The 14,988-nt window shown below is 37.6% G+C and overlaps 1 protein-coding gene across 2 annotated transcripts in view; it reads left to right on the forward strand.

Moving 5' to 3' along the window:
- OSBPL11 (oxysterol binding protein like 11) overlaps nt 1-14,988 on the forward strand; it is a 91,812-nt gene that overhangs the window by 73,363 nt on the left and 3,461 nt on the right. The window contains exons 11-12 of one of the 2 annotated variants that reach the window (XM_061166968.1): nt 2,888-3,070; nt 9,701-9,854. In XM_061166968.1, coding sequence (XP_061022951.1) covers nt 2,888-3,070; nt 9,701-9,854 — 337 coding nt within the window. The other variant, XM_061166969.1, reaches the window with a different exon arrangement.

Here is a 14,988-nt window from a genome sequence, read left to right on the forward strand (position 1 = left end):
AACCGACTGTTTCCAGTCCTGTGGCCCGCAAATTTGGAAAACTCACAGTGGCACTCAATATGTCAAGAAGCTTAGACATTCTGGTATTAGAATTCAGGACCCTATCTTTGGAAAGCATTTGTAAGGCTTTTAGGAAAAACTTATGTATAACAGACAGTTAAAAATAAAGTCTGTTATTGTAGTAAGTATGGTGATGGGAAAGGATGAGTATTCTCATGTAGTGGCATTGAATAACATGATAGGACAATGTGTCCTGTAGTTGTTCTGCATAAAATATAATTATCTTTCATTTGGTGTTTCTTATATACGTATCAATAAAACCCAAAGCTGAAGTTTTGACTTTCAGTCTTTAAATAAAAGCTTCCTGTATGAAGCCAAGTTAATATATCCAGTGATTTTCTAGTATTCTATGGGCTTCCCAGTTGGTGCTAGTGGTAAAGAACCCACCTGCCAATGTAGGAGACATAAGAGACAGGTTCAATCCCTGGGTTGGGAAGATTTCCCTGGAGGAGGGCATGGCAACCCACTTCAGTATTCTTGCTTGGAGAATCCCCTGGACAGAGGAGCCTGGCAGGCTGACGTCCATAGAGCTGCACAGAGTAGGGCACAACTGAAGCGACTTAGCATGCATGCATGCATGCATGACCTATCTCTATCATGTACAGTTCTTGTTTCCTGCCCCATTTCTTGTCCTGATGATTTTGCAGTAACTGCAGTAAGCAGCAAAGACTCCGTGTAACCCAGCACGCTTAAATAGGGACCTAGGGCTTGTTATGTTTTAAGTGGAAAGGCTTGTGACAGAGATAATGATAACTTGAGAGATTGTGGCAATAAAAGAAAGATCAAGTGAGAAATGGATTATTACCCCTCAGTTTGCAGAATATAGTTTTGGGTGTGTCTGATTGTAAGATGGAAGAGGTAAGTGTTTAGTGCCATCTCTTTATATCCTGTTTGGTTAGATATACATTTTCAAGGAAGGAAACAATGTTGGCTGGTAGGATCAGAGAAGAAACATGGATGTCACAAAAATCAGGGAAAACCCCTTAGCATAGTTATTTAAGTTCATATGCTTTGAATTATAACCCAGAGTTCCCACTAATGCTGTAATCTAGCAGAGTTGGTGTTCTTTGTGTCTAATTAGCTACAATTATGCCTAAGTTTTAATTTTTTTCTAACTTTTGATTTTTGATGTTTGGTCTGCTTTTAGATTCCAAACCCCTAGTACACCTTCATCTCTAAGATCTGGTTCATTTGCTTATTGGCTCCTGTGCTGTTGTTGATGTTGTTGTCGTTTAGTCACGGAGTTGTGTCTGACCCTTTTGCCCCCTGCCTTGAACCCCGTGGATCCTGGCAGGCTCCTCTCCACGAGATGTCCTAGGTGACAGTGCTGGAGTGGGTTGACATTTCCTTCTCCAGGGGATCTTCCTGACCCAGAGATCAACCCAGTGTCTTCTGTACTGCAAGCAGGTACTTGACCACTGAGCCATCAGGAAGCCCATTGGCTCCTGTACCTCTGCCTCAAGTTTTGAATTTGTAGGCCATTCACTTCTCCTGATTAAAAGCTATGGATTCCCTAAATTCAACCATATCCTTCTGGTTCCCAGGCCCTTGACTTATATCTGACAAATGCTACTTTGGGTTCCTGAGCTATCACCTGAACATGGCCTTGGGTCCTTTAGATTCCCTTTTGAATCCAGATAAACCATAATCCCTGGTACACTGACCAGACCCTAGTATTTGCCCACTATTCTTTGAGTTCTCAATCTTTGTCTAATTGTACCCTGTTGTTTGTGTCCAACAGTGAACATAGAGTACTTCATTAAAAAAAATTAGACCTGTTTTCTATCCCAACCTTCATTTGAGCTGCATCCTATCTGTCTGTTGATAAACCAGCCAGATAACCCTTCATTAAAGTTTCAACAGTAGTGCTTGAGCACTCTTAGAGTTTTGTGTTGCTGGCAATAATTTTTGTATGCCAGTGTTCTTTTTAAGAGAATTATAAAAATTTTAATATATCTTGTTTTTTCTATCTCTTATTATCTGATTTCTGTATTTAACTTAAAATTAAGCTTATGTGATTTTATATAGAATTTATATATCCAGAATTCAAATTTTCTGAACTTTTTTTAATTTAAAAATTAGTTATTCATTTATTTATTTTTGGATGCACTGGGTCTTCATTGCTTTGTGTGTGTTTTTTCCTAGTTGCAACAAGTTGGGACTACTCTTCGTTGTGGTGCATAGTCTCCTCATTTCAGCGGCTTCTGTTGTTGCAGAGCACAGGCTCTAGGGCCCATAGATTTTAGTAGTTGTGGTGCACAAGCTTAGTCGCTCTGTGGCATGTGGAATCTTCCTGGACCAGAGGTTGAAGCTATGTCTCCTGCATCGGCAGACGGATTTTTATCCACTGCACTACCAGGGAAATCTAGGGACTTTAATTTTTTAAATAAATAGGACTAGTTTTTTTTTTTTAAATGTTGAATAAGCTATAGTGTTGTAACGTTTTTACCCTGCCCCTAGTGTTTTAACATTTTTGACTGTAATAAAAAAAGAATGTCATTATTTTTCATATTCCTACTTAGTTTTAATGTTATAATAGTTGTTTGTAGCAGAAATTAAAATATCGTACTTTGTGATCATTTATGGTAAGTCTCTAGTTTGATTCCCAGTATTCTTTCTAAAATTAAATTAATATATTTGAAAAAATTATCTCGGAAACTATCATGGATTTACAGAGACTCTCACTTTGGCACCAACAGACTGAAGCGAATTGTGTAACTGTTTTAAACAGAATTCACAAAGTACATTCTTGGGGTTTTAAAATCCCTAAGAAACAAGCACAGTATTACTTATTAAAGCTTTTTTTTTTTTTCCTGCCTGTTTCTAGGGTTACAGGTGAAGTAAAGCACAACATCACCAACACTGTTGTATGCAGAGTACAAGGAGAATGGAATAGCATTCTTGAGTTTGCTTACAGCAGTGGAGAGACAAAATACGTGGACTTGACTAAGTTGGCAGTGACGAAGAAAAGAGTAAGACCTTTGGAGAAGCAGGATCCATTTGAATCCAGGTGTGTCATCCTTGCATCCATCAGGAAAGAGTCAGAAAGCCTAGATCTTAATTTAAACCTTTTCACTAATTTCTAACCCTTGGCAAGTCACTTCACCACTTTAGATAAGCTTCCTCATCTGTAAATTGAAAGTGTTGGCCTGATCTCATGTTTGTAAACACTGTAAACACTGTACCAGCTATGACATTATGTATACATAGTCACATTTTAGTAAAAATAAAACATTTGTAAACTAGACAAAAATATTAACTTTTAGTGGTTAAAGCATCACTGTCTTTGTCATACAAGCTCTTACAAGTTATTAATAAAAAGATGGGTACCCTAGTAGGAAAATGGGCAAAGACATAAAGAGGTAGTTCACAAAAATAGAAGAAAACAATACCCACTAAGAAAATGAAAAATTGTTCATTATAATTAGAATTCAAAGAAATACAAAAATTTTTTTAAATGGTATCTCTTTTGGGGAAAAGTGAATAGACATTTTCATATTGTTGGTTAGAGAGGTAAACTGATACAATCTTCCTAGAAGGTATTTTGGAAATATATGTCATAGACCTTTAAATGAAATGGGGGACTTCCCTGGTGGTTCAGTGACTCCATGCTCCAAATGCAGGGGCCTGGGTTCAGTCCCCAGTCAGGGAACTAGATCCCACATGCCACAACTGAGAGTTCACATGCCACAATTAAGATCAAAGATCCAATGTGCTGCAACAAAGACCCATCACACCAACTAAATAAATAAATAAAAATAAATATTAAGAAAAAAAGAAAAAGATAAATGAAATGGGGCTTCCCTGATTGGTCAGTGGCAAAAAATCTTCCTGCCAGTGCAGGAGATAATGGGTTCAATCCCTGGTCTGTGAAGATCTCACATTCTGCAGAGCAACTGAGTCCATGGGCCAGAACTATTGAGTCTGCACTGGAGAGCCCAGGAGCCACAAACACCGAAGCCCACGTGCTCTAGAGCCCATACTCCACAACAAGAGAAGCCACAGCAATGAGAATCCTGGGTACCACAACTAGAGAGTAGCTCTCGCTTGCCGCACCTAGAGAAAAGCCCATGCAGCGATTATATAATTTTTTTTAAAGTAAATGAAGTGGCTCTATATGTGTTAATAAGGTAGTCTCCAGAATGTATTGGCAGTAGTTGCTTCCAGAGAGGAATACTGGGGTTTAGGCTTTCCAGGTGGTGCAACGGTGAAGAATCTGCCTGCCAATGAAGGAGATGCAGGAGATGTAGGAGCTCCTTGGGAGACCCAAGGAGATCCTTGGGTCAGGAAGATTCTCTGGAGGAAGAAATGGCAACCCAATCCAGTATTTTTGCCTGGAAAATTCCATGGACAAAGGAGTCAGGTAGGCTGCAGTCCCTGGGGTCACAAAGAGTCAGACACAACTGAACCACTTATTCATCTCTCTGATAAGAAACAGACTTACTCTTCACAGAATGCCCTTTTGTACTGTTTAAATTTTATATCACATGTAAGTATTACTGTATCAAATATAAGGAAGCATTAACCATCTTAAGGTCACATAAATGGAACCAAACCATTTATAAGCAGATGTGTAAAGAGATTTAGTACCTATTAAGCAAAAACTCAGGTTGGGTCAAAAAATAAAACAGTAGTGACTGAAAAAAAAAATTCTTATTTATGATTATTTAGAATTTATTTAGGAGCATGCATCAAGGTTTGGTTTGTGGACCCCTGGTGCCCTTGATATTTGTACCAGGGGTTTGCAAGTTGAGAAAGCTTTCTTAATAATGCTAAAATACTCTTTGCCTTTTTCATTCTGTTGGCACTTGCATTGGTGGTACAAAAGCAGTGGTGGGTAGCACTGCTGGGCCTTAGCACCGTTCAAGGCAGTGATGTCAAACTGTAAAAGTAATCGTGTGTTCCTTACTGCCCTGCAGTTTTTTTTCTTTTCTACATTGCAATTTTTTCAAAGCCATTTTCTTTTAAAAATGTCCTTGAAAAGCAGTACAGATTATTAGTTTTTTTAGATCTGGAACATTGACTACCTGTCTTTTTAAAAAATATTCTGCATGATACATTTGGAGTATACATAAAGCATTTGTGCTAGATGATAAAGTACACTGATGATCTGAAGGGAGAGAACTTGTGCAACTGATGGAGTTACAAGCAGATTACCCTTTCTTGAAGCACCATTTTTACTTAGGTGATTGACAGACAGACTGTTATCATTTTAATATTGGGCAGACATTTTTCTTGTAAATGAATGCTGTGAACATGGCACTTAAAGGAAAACAATTGGCAATAATTTTTTTGCTAATAATAAAATTTAAATGGAAACAACCTAACCATCCATTGACAGATAAATGGATAAGCAAGTTGTGATGTGTATTTATAATGGAATATTATTCAGTCCTAAAAAGGAAAGGAATCCCACCATTTGTGATAACATGGATGGACTTCGAGGACATTATATGAAGTGTCAGAGAAAGAGCAAATACTCAATGGTCTCATTTATACAATTGGTAGTATTTTTTTTATTGTATAATAATACTCCCAGTATTTTTATAATTGGGAATAGTATTCAACCATAAAAAGAAGGAAATCTTGCCATTTGAGACAACGTGAGTGGATCTTGAGAACATTATGCCAAGTGAAATGTCAGATATGTAAAGACAAATACTGTATGATCTTACTTATATGTGGAATCTTAAAAAAAAAATAGCCCACAGATACAGAAAACAGCAATTGGTATTATTGCCAAAATGCCAGAGGTGGGCACCTGGGCAGTGAGTGAAATGAATGAAGTAGGTCAAAAGGTACAAATTCCAGTTTTAAAATAAATGTCATGAGGACATAATGTACAGCATAATGAAGTTGCTCAGTCGTGTCTGACTCTGCGACCCTGTGGACTGTAGGCTACCAGGCTCTTCCGTCCACAGGATTCTCCAGGCAAGAATACTGGAGTGGGTTGCCATTTCCTTCTCCAGCATAGTGGCTATAGTTAATTATAGCTGTATTGGATAATTGAAAGTTGCTAAGAAAGTAGTTCTTAAAAGTCTTCATCACAAGAAGAAAATGTTTTTGGTAATTATGTATGGTGATGGAGGTTGACTAGACTTATTGTGGTGACCATTCGTAGTAATACAAATACTAAATTATTACGTTGTATACCTGAAACTAACACAATGTTATATATCAACTATATATTTCAACAAAACTTTTTTTAAAAATTCATAGAAAGGAAGCCAGATTGTGGTTACCAGAAATGTGGGGTAGGGAGTGAAGGAATTGGATGAAGGTAGTCAAAACATACAAACCTCCAGTTATAAGATAAATAAGTACTGGGGATGTAACGTACCTCATGATGATCGTGGTTAACACTGCTGTTAGGTATATTTGAAATTGGTTGAGAGAATAGATCCTAAGAGTTCTCATCACAAGGAAGAAAAAAAATTGTTTCTCTGCTTTTGTTTCTATGTGAGAGGATGAATCTTAACTTATTGTGGTAATCATTTCACAATATATGTAAATCACATCATTATGCTATACTCTTAAAACTTATACAGAGCTGTATGTCGATTGTATCTTAGTAAAACTTGAGGAAAAAAATGAAGCTTTTAAAGGCAAATATCAAAATTTTAGAAAACTTTTATCTGTCACAATGAATTGAAAGCTTCCCTAGTAAACCCATGATGAAATTGGTGGTGAAACTAATGAAGGTGATTTTTAAAAATATGACATCATGAAATATGTCAACATCTGGAAGATAATTTTTTCAGATGATCACTGCATGATATTTTCCAGTGATATTTTGTATGATATTACAAAATTATGCATGGATAAAAATTCCACTGAAGGTACAAATTAGACCAATGGATTTTCATGTATTAGAGTATGAAAAATTCATTGACATTTTTCAGTTTCCACATTGCAACTAATCTTTTAAGAACTACCACTTTCTGAATTTTAATATAATAATAAAGAATTGAGTTATTTGAAATAGCTATTAAAATCCCTTCTCTTTACTAACTATATATCTATCTGTGTGAGGCCATATTTTCTTTATATACTTTGACTAAAACAATACTTATCACAATAGATTGAATGTAGAAGCAGATATAAGAATCTGGCTATTATTGAACCAGGTGTTTAAGAGATTCTCTTTGCTAAACCTGTATTATAGATGTTTTTTGTCTGCATTCCTGGGGGCTATTGGCCTTTTGTTTTCTTTGGGAGAAAATTTTTAACCATAAATTTAATATCTTTAGTACCTAGGGCTATTGAGATTATCTACTTCTTGAACAAACTTTGGTAGTTTTTATCTTTCAAAGAGTTGGTTCAATTTTTCAAATTTATTGACATGTATTTTATAATATGTGCTTATTTTTTAATGTTTGTAGGCTCTATAGTGATGATGTCACACTCATTCCTTGTATTCATGATTCTTTTCCTGATTAATGTGATTAAAGTTTCATTAATTTTACTCAAAGAACTAGTTTTTGGTTTCATTGATGTCTCTCTCTATTTCTGTTTTCTTTTTAATTGATTTCTGCTCTTATTTCCTTTTTTCTGTTTATTTTGTGCATCATTTGCTCTTTTTATAGTTTCTTAAAATAGAAGTTAGAAGGGTCAGCAAACTTCTTTTGTTAAAGGCTCTGTTCAGTTCAGTCACTGAGTCGTGTCCAACTCTTTGTGACCCCATGGACTGCGGCATGCCAGGCTTCCCTGTCCATCACCAACTCCTGGAGCTTGCTCAAACTCAGATCCATCAAGTTGGTGACACCATCCAACCATCACATCCTCTGTCGTCCCCTTCTCCTCTTACCTTCAGTCTTTCCCAGCATCAGGCTCTTTTCCAGTGAGTCAGTTCTTTGCATCAGGTGGCCAAAGTACTGCAGCTTCAACTTCAGCATCAGTCCTTCCAATGAATTTTCAGGATTGATTTCTTTTAGGATTGACTGGTTTGATCTCAGAATGAATATCTTAAGCTTGATGGGCTAGATAGGCTCTACCACAGCTCAGTTCAGCTGTTGTAGCATTAAAATAGCCATAGACAAAAACAGATAGATGTTGCTATATTAAAACAAAAGTCTGCTTACAAAAATGAGCATTAAACCATTGTTTTACTCCTGGTTTGGCTTCTGGGATAGCTCAAATGGTAAAGAATGTGCCTGCAATGTGGGAGACCTGGGTTTGATCCCTGGGTTGGGAAGATCCCCTGGAGAAGGGCATGGCAACCCTCTCCAGTATTCTTGGCTGGAGAATCCCATGGACAGAAGACCTTGGCGGGCTACAGTCCATGGGTCACAGAGAGATAGGACTGAAGTGACTTAGCATGCACACACCACTGTGAACATTCTTGTGCAAATCTTTTGTGGACATGTTTTCATGTCTCTCGGGTAAAACACCTCAGAGTGAAATTGCTGGTTTGTGTGGGTTTTATGTCTAACTTTTCACATAACTGCCTAACTATTTTCCAAAATGGCTGCACCATTTTCCATTTCTGCTGGGAACATATGAGGGTTCCAGTTCTCATCCTCATCAACATTTGTTATTGCCTATCTTATTTAATATACCCATTCGAGCTGGTCTGAAATAGTATCTCATTGTGATTTTAATTTGTATTTCCTTAATGGCTAATGATGTTGAACATGTCTTTATGTGCTAGTTAGCCATTTGTATATCTTTTTTGTTGAAATGTGTACTTATAAATTTTGCCCATTTTTTAAATTGAACTGTTTGTTGTCTTATCGTGTTATAGGAGTTCTTTGTAAATTCTAGACACAATTCCTTTGTTGGGTATATGTTTCGTAAATATTGTCTCCTTATCTATTGCTCATCTTTCCATTTTCTTAATGGTGTTTTTATTTTGATGAGGTGAGACTATCAATGTTTTCTTTTATAGATTATGGTTTTGGTGTTGTAGTTAAGAAATCGTTGCCTAACCCAAAGTCTCAAAGATTTTCTCATATCTTCTTAGTTTCGTTGTGACATGAGAGTGTAAGGTCACATTTTTGCACATGGATATCCAGTTTTTTCAGCACCATTTGTTGAACAGACTGTACTTTCCCCAAGAATTGTCTTGGCAGTTTTCTTTTGCTTGGAGAGTGTTGAGTTTCCCCTTCCCTGTGCTGTGCCTGCAAATGCTCTCTAACTAGTTGGAGCACTCCTAGGGTTCCCCTCATTTGTTTGCCTGCTCTCAGGAATCACTGTCCTGTGCTGCCTTTTGTTCAATATCTGAAAACCATTGTTTATATATTTTTGTCTAGTTTCCTAGCTGATTAAAAGTGGGAGGGTAGATCTGGTGCCCCTTATTTCATCATGTCCAGAAGCAGAAATGGTGTCTTCTGTTTCAGCTTTTTAAATATATATTTCTCTTTTTGCTTCTTATTTCCTAAGTTTCTTTAAAATAAAATCTTGGTTATATAGCTTGGGAAAAAATACATTATTTTTAATTTAAAAAGAAGCAGAAACAGCAGCATCTTGGACATTAACATCAGCAACACAGGATGTATTCTTATAACTCATGTGTGAAATTATAGATATGATTCAGGAAATGTAATTTATTAAAATTACTGTTAATTTTGAGGGTATCCATTCTGTTTTTTGTTTCTTTTTTTGAAGAATGTTTGTAAAGCATGTGGCTTTCTGTTTTCAGGCGATTGTGGAAAAATGTGACAGACTCTCTGAGGGACTCCGAAATCGATAAAGCCACAGAGCATAAACGTACCCTGGAAGAACGCCAGAGGACTGAAGAAAGGCATCGTACTGAAACAGGCACACCTTGGAAAACCAAATATTTTATTAAAGAGGTATATGTCCTATATGCCTTCAGACTAAAACTCATTATCTACATAATGAGAACTTTACCTTAGTAGGCTTTTTTGACTTGTTAACACTTACATATCTTTGTTTCTGAAAATAGTCCAGCTTAACCATGAGCTTTTTTGTGACTTTTTGACAATTTGTCAAATAGAATAGTTTACCAGCAGTTCAGAAATAGATTTGGGGATTTAAATTCACCAAAAAATACTAATATTAATCTTTAATCTCAATAATGAATACACAATTAAAAGTTTGTTGCCATTGTGCCACAACAGTGAAACTTTTTTCACTTCCAAAGATTACATTTTAAGGGATACATGAAAAACTTAATTGGCCACACAGAGGATAGTGAAGTGGCTAGAATCTTTACAGTGCTTAAGGATAAAAGAATGAAATGGTGAGTGTTTAGACTGAAAACAGAAAATTGGGGCTGTTCATTATAGCTTTCTTCAAGTATAAATAGGCTTTCATATGGAAGTTTTTTATCAACTTGGATAGCAGACTAGAGCTAGGCTTAAATCTACGAAGCACATTTTGAGCTTGACATAAGAAAGAATTGCTTATCAATAAAAATACCCAGTAATAACAAATGTACATTTTATAGTAATGTGTTCCTATCACTAAGCTCATATAAGAGACCAAAGCTTATATAGAAGAGTTCAGTTCACTGGTTTTGCAGTTAAGACTAAATGATTTCTAAAGTCTTTTCTAAATTTAAAGGTTTTATTTTATTTTGTTTATTACTTTCTGGTAGAACTCAGAGTAAGGTGAATAATGGACCAGAGCCAATGCCAAAAAAAGTTTTCTTGTCCATAGCCAAGTCTAAGGAAACTCATTTGGTCTGTCAAGAGAAACTCTGGAAAAATCATTTGAATGTGAATTTTGGATAGCTACTACTCTAAAAAGCACATAGTTTATTATAGTAATTTCATTGCTTTAATTTTTCTCATCTTTGGATATCTGATATAAATACCAACTGTTTTCATGGATAGGAATTGAAGGGAAAGTCCTTTCCGTATCTTTTTATATGGAAAAATGAAACCATTGTAATTACTCTGCAAAATTAAAGTTTGGTAACCTTGGATTTTTTTCATTTCAAGCTCACTAAGAAAGCAGATATACCAAACACAGGAAAAATTTTCTAAGGGAAGACTTCTATAAATCATTAAAAATGAACTCTATTGGCTAAGAGCAAGAAATTGTAATGGTAAAAGATGCAACCAAATTTAAAAGACAGGCCTCCTGTATCTTTCAACTAACATGACATGGAAACATGCTACTTCTCATTCATTCTTTATTTGACAGATTATTATTAAGAGCCTACCACTTAATACCTTTATTACATTTTGTAATGTTGAATAGACAGGTGTAGAAAGTGGTAGCAAGATACAGCAATTGTCCAGTAAAATACTGATTTTCTTTCCACCTAAGTAATCTTAACTAGCTGCCTGATGGAACAGTAGATTGGAGATGCTGACTCACATTTGGGCCCCTTTAGGTGGTAAGATATAAGATGACTTTCTAAATGGTGTGCCATGGCACAGTGGTACAAAATAGATAGGTAAGATTTTATGACAAATATTGATTGCCTAAGCTCATGGAGAAGAAGAGAAGTGAAAGCAAAGGAGAAAAGGAAAGGTATACCCATCTGAATGCAGAGTTCCAAAGAATAGCGAGGGGCATAGTAAAGGACAGAAATGGTATGGACCTAACAGAAGTAGAAAATATTAAGAAGAGGTGGCAAGAATACACAGAAAAACTAAACAAAAAAGGTCTTCACAACCCAGATAATCACGATGGTGTGATCACTCACCTAGAGCCAGGCATCCTAGAATGCGAAGTAAGTGGGCCTTAGGAAGCATCACTACGAACAAAGCTAGTGCAGGTGATGGAATTCCAGCTGAGCTCTTTCAGATCCGCAAAGATGATGCTGTGAAAGTGCTGCACTCAATATGCCAGCAAATTTGGAAAACTCAGCAGTGGCCACAGGACTGGAAAGGTCAGTTTTCATTCCAATCCCAAAGAAATGCAATGCCAAAGAATGTTTAACTACCACACAATTGCACTCATCTCACATGCTAGTAAAGTAATGCTCAAAATTCTCCAAGCCAGGCCTCAACAGTATGTGAACCATGAACTTCCAGATGTTCAAGCTGGTTTTAGAAAAGGCAGAGGAACCCAAAATCAAATTGCCAACATCCATTGGATCATCGAAAAAACAAGAGAGTTCCAGAAAAACACCTACTTCTACCTTATTGACTATGCCAAAGCCTTTGACTGTGTGGATTACAACAAGCTGTGGAAGATTCTTAAAGAGATAGGAATATCGACCATCTGACTTTCCTCCTGAGAAATCTGTATGCTGGTCAAGAAGCAACAGCTAGAACGAGACTTGGAACGACAGACTGGTTCCAAATAGGAAAAGGAGTACATCAAGGCTGTATTTTGTCACCCTGCTTATTTAACTTATATGCAGAGTACATCATGAGAAATGCTGAACTAGATGAAGCACAGCTAGAATCAGGATTGCCGGGAGAAATATCAATAACCACAGATTTGCAGATGACACCACCCTTGTGGCAGAAAGGAATGAAGAACTAAAGAGCCTCTTGATGAAAGTGAAAGAGGAGAGTGAAAAAGTTGGCTTAAAGCTCAACATTCAGAAAACTAAGATCATGGCATCTGGTCCCATCTCTTCATGGCAAATAGATGGGGAAACAGTGACAGACTATTTTTTGGGGCTCCAAAATCACTGCAGATGGTGACTGCAGCCATAAAATTAAAAGATGCTTACTCCTTGGAAGGAAAGTTATGACCAACCTAGACAGCATATTAAAAAGCAGAGACATTACTTTGCCAACAAAGGTCTGTCTAGTCAAAGCTATGGTTTTTCCAGTAGTCATGTACGGATGTGAGAGTTGGACTATAAAGAAAGCTGAGTGCTGAAGAATTGATGCTTTTGAACTGTGGTGTTGGAGAAGACTCTTGAGAGTCCCTTGGACTGCAAGGAAATCCAACCAGTCCATCTGAAAGGAAATCAGTCCTGAATATTCATTGGAAGTACTGATGTTGAAGCTGAAACTCCAATACTTTGACCACCTGTTGCGAAGAGCTGACTCATTTGAAAAGACCCTGATGCTGGGAAAGATTGAAGGTGGGAGGAGAAGGGGATGACACAGGATGAGATGGTTGGATGGCATCACTGACTCAATGGACATGAGTTTGAGTAAACTCCGAAAGTTGGTGGTGGACAGGGAGATCTGGCGTGCTGCAGTCCATGGGGTTGCAAAGAGTCAGACATGACTGAGCGACTGAACTGAGCTGAACTCATGGAACAGTCAAGTCACATCCTGTGTGTGACAGGACCATGGCTTGTGCTGTGAGAAGCACTGCAGAGTCAAATGAGGCTGATGAGATAGCTGAAGCTGGTACCCCAAGGTTCATAACAACTTTGGAGCTCTTGCCTTCAGGTATGGCTCTTTGCTAAGAAAAGTCATATTACTGAAAAGCCTATTTTGTCTTCCTGTGGTCCTAGGCAGAATGCTAAATACATAGTAGGTGTTTCATCCATATTGTTATGAGTAACAAGAGCTTTTTCATTTGTTTGGTACTTTCATTATTGCTGTGAGACCAATTACAGACCAGTTTGAAATTGGCTTTAGATGGAGTATGGAAGAGTCTTTTGGTATAGAACAAGGAGAGAGAGTAACCTGAGAAATTATAGGTGAAACTTAAGTGTTTCTAGAATCATTTGGTAATACCCACCCTCTTTTCCTAACCATTTCTCATTGACATTTAGTTTACTAGATCTTCTTTGTCATTGTTTAGTTGCTTAGTCATGTCCAACTCTTTGTGACCCTATGGACTGCAGCACAGAAGGCTTCCCTATCCTTTACTATCTCTTGGAGTGTGCTCAAATTCATGTCCATTGAATCAGTGATGCCATCCAACCATCTCGTCCTCTGTTGTCCCCTTCTCCTCCTGCCCTCAAACTTTCCCAGCATCAGGGTCTTTTCTATGAGTCAGCTCTTCACAACAGGTAGCCAAAGTATTGGAGCTTTAGCTTCAGCGTCAGTCCTTCCAATGAATATTCAGGACTGATTTCCTTTAGAATTGACTGGTTTTTATCTCTTTGCTGTCCAAGGGACTCTCAAGAGTTTTCTCCAGCGCAACAGTTCAAAAGCATCAATTCTTTGGTGCTCAACCTTCTTTTATGGTCCAACTCTCATATCTGTACATGACTACTGGAAAAACCATAGCTTTGACTCTATGGACCTTTGTTGGCAAAGTGATGTCTCTGCTTTTTTTTTTTTTCCAACTCTTTGTGATGCCATGGACTATAGCCCATTATGCTCCTCTGTCTGTGGGATTTTCCAGCCAAGAATACTGGAGTGGGTTGCCATTCCCTTCTCCAGGGATGTCTTTGCTTTTTAATATGCTGTCTAGGTTTGTCATAGCGTATCTTCCAAGGAGCAAGCATTTTTTTATTTCATGGCAGCAGGCACTGTCTGCAGTGATTTTCAAGCCCAAGAAAATAAATTAGATCTGTTTCCTCCCTTCTGTGATTTTACACATCCATCAGGATCTGTTGGTTGTATCCTCTTAAATGGATGTTTAAAATTTCTTGAGATGTGTATAAATGCAAGCAGGAAGGCTTTTACAGAATAGTGGGCCACACTGGAGTCAGATGTGCTAAATTTCCACCACAGCTCATACCTTGGATAGTTTATTTACCGTTTCTCACTTCAGTTTCCTCATCTGTAAAATGTAGGCAGGTGCTAAACTTCCGTGGTGGCTCAGTGGTAAAGAATCCACCTGCCAGTGCAGGAGACACAGGTTCTATCTCTGATCTGGGAAGATCCCACATGTCACAGAGCAGCTTAGCCTGTGCACCACAGCCGTTGAGCCTGTGCTCGAGAGCCTGGGAACCACAGCTGCTGAGCCCACATGCTGCAACTACTGAAGTCCACGCATCCTAGACCCCGAATGCCACAGCAAGAGAAGCCACCACAGTCAGAAGCCTGTGCACCACAATTGGGGAAAAGCCCATGCAGCAACAAAGACCTATCACAGCCAAAAATAAATAAATAAATAAAAGTATTATTTTTTAAGTGTAGGTAG

This window comes from Dama dama, chromosome 19, assembly GCF_033118175.1.
Source record: "Dama dama isolate Ldn47 chromosome 19, ASM3311817v1, whole genome shotgun sequence".
Taxonomy (NCBI): domain Eukaryota; kingdom Metazoa; phylum Chordata; class Mammalia; order Artiodactyla; family Cervidae; genus Dama; species Dama dama.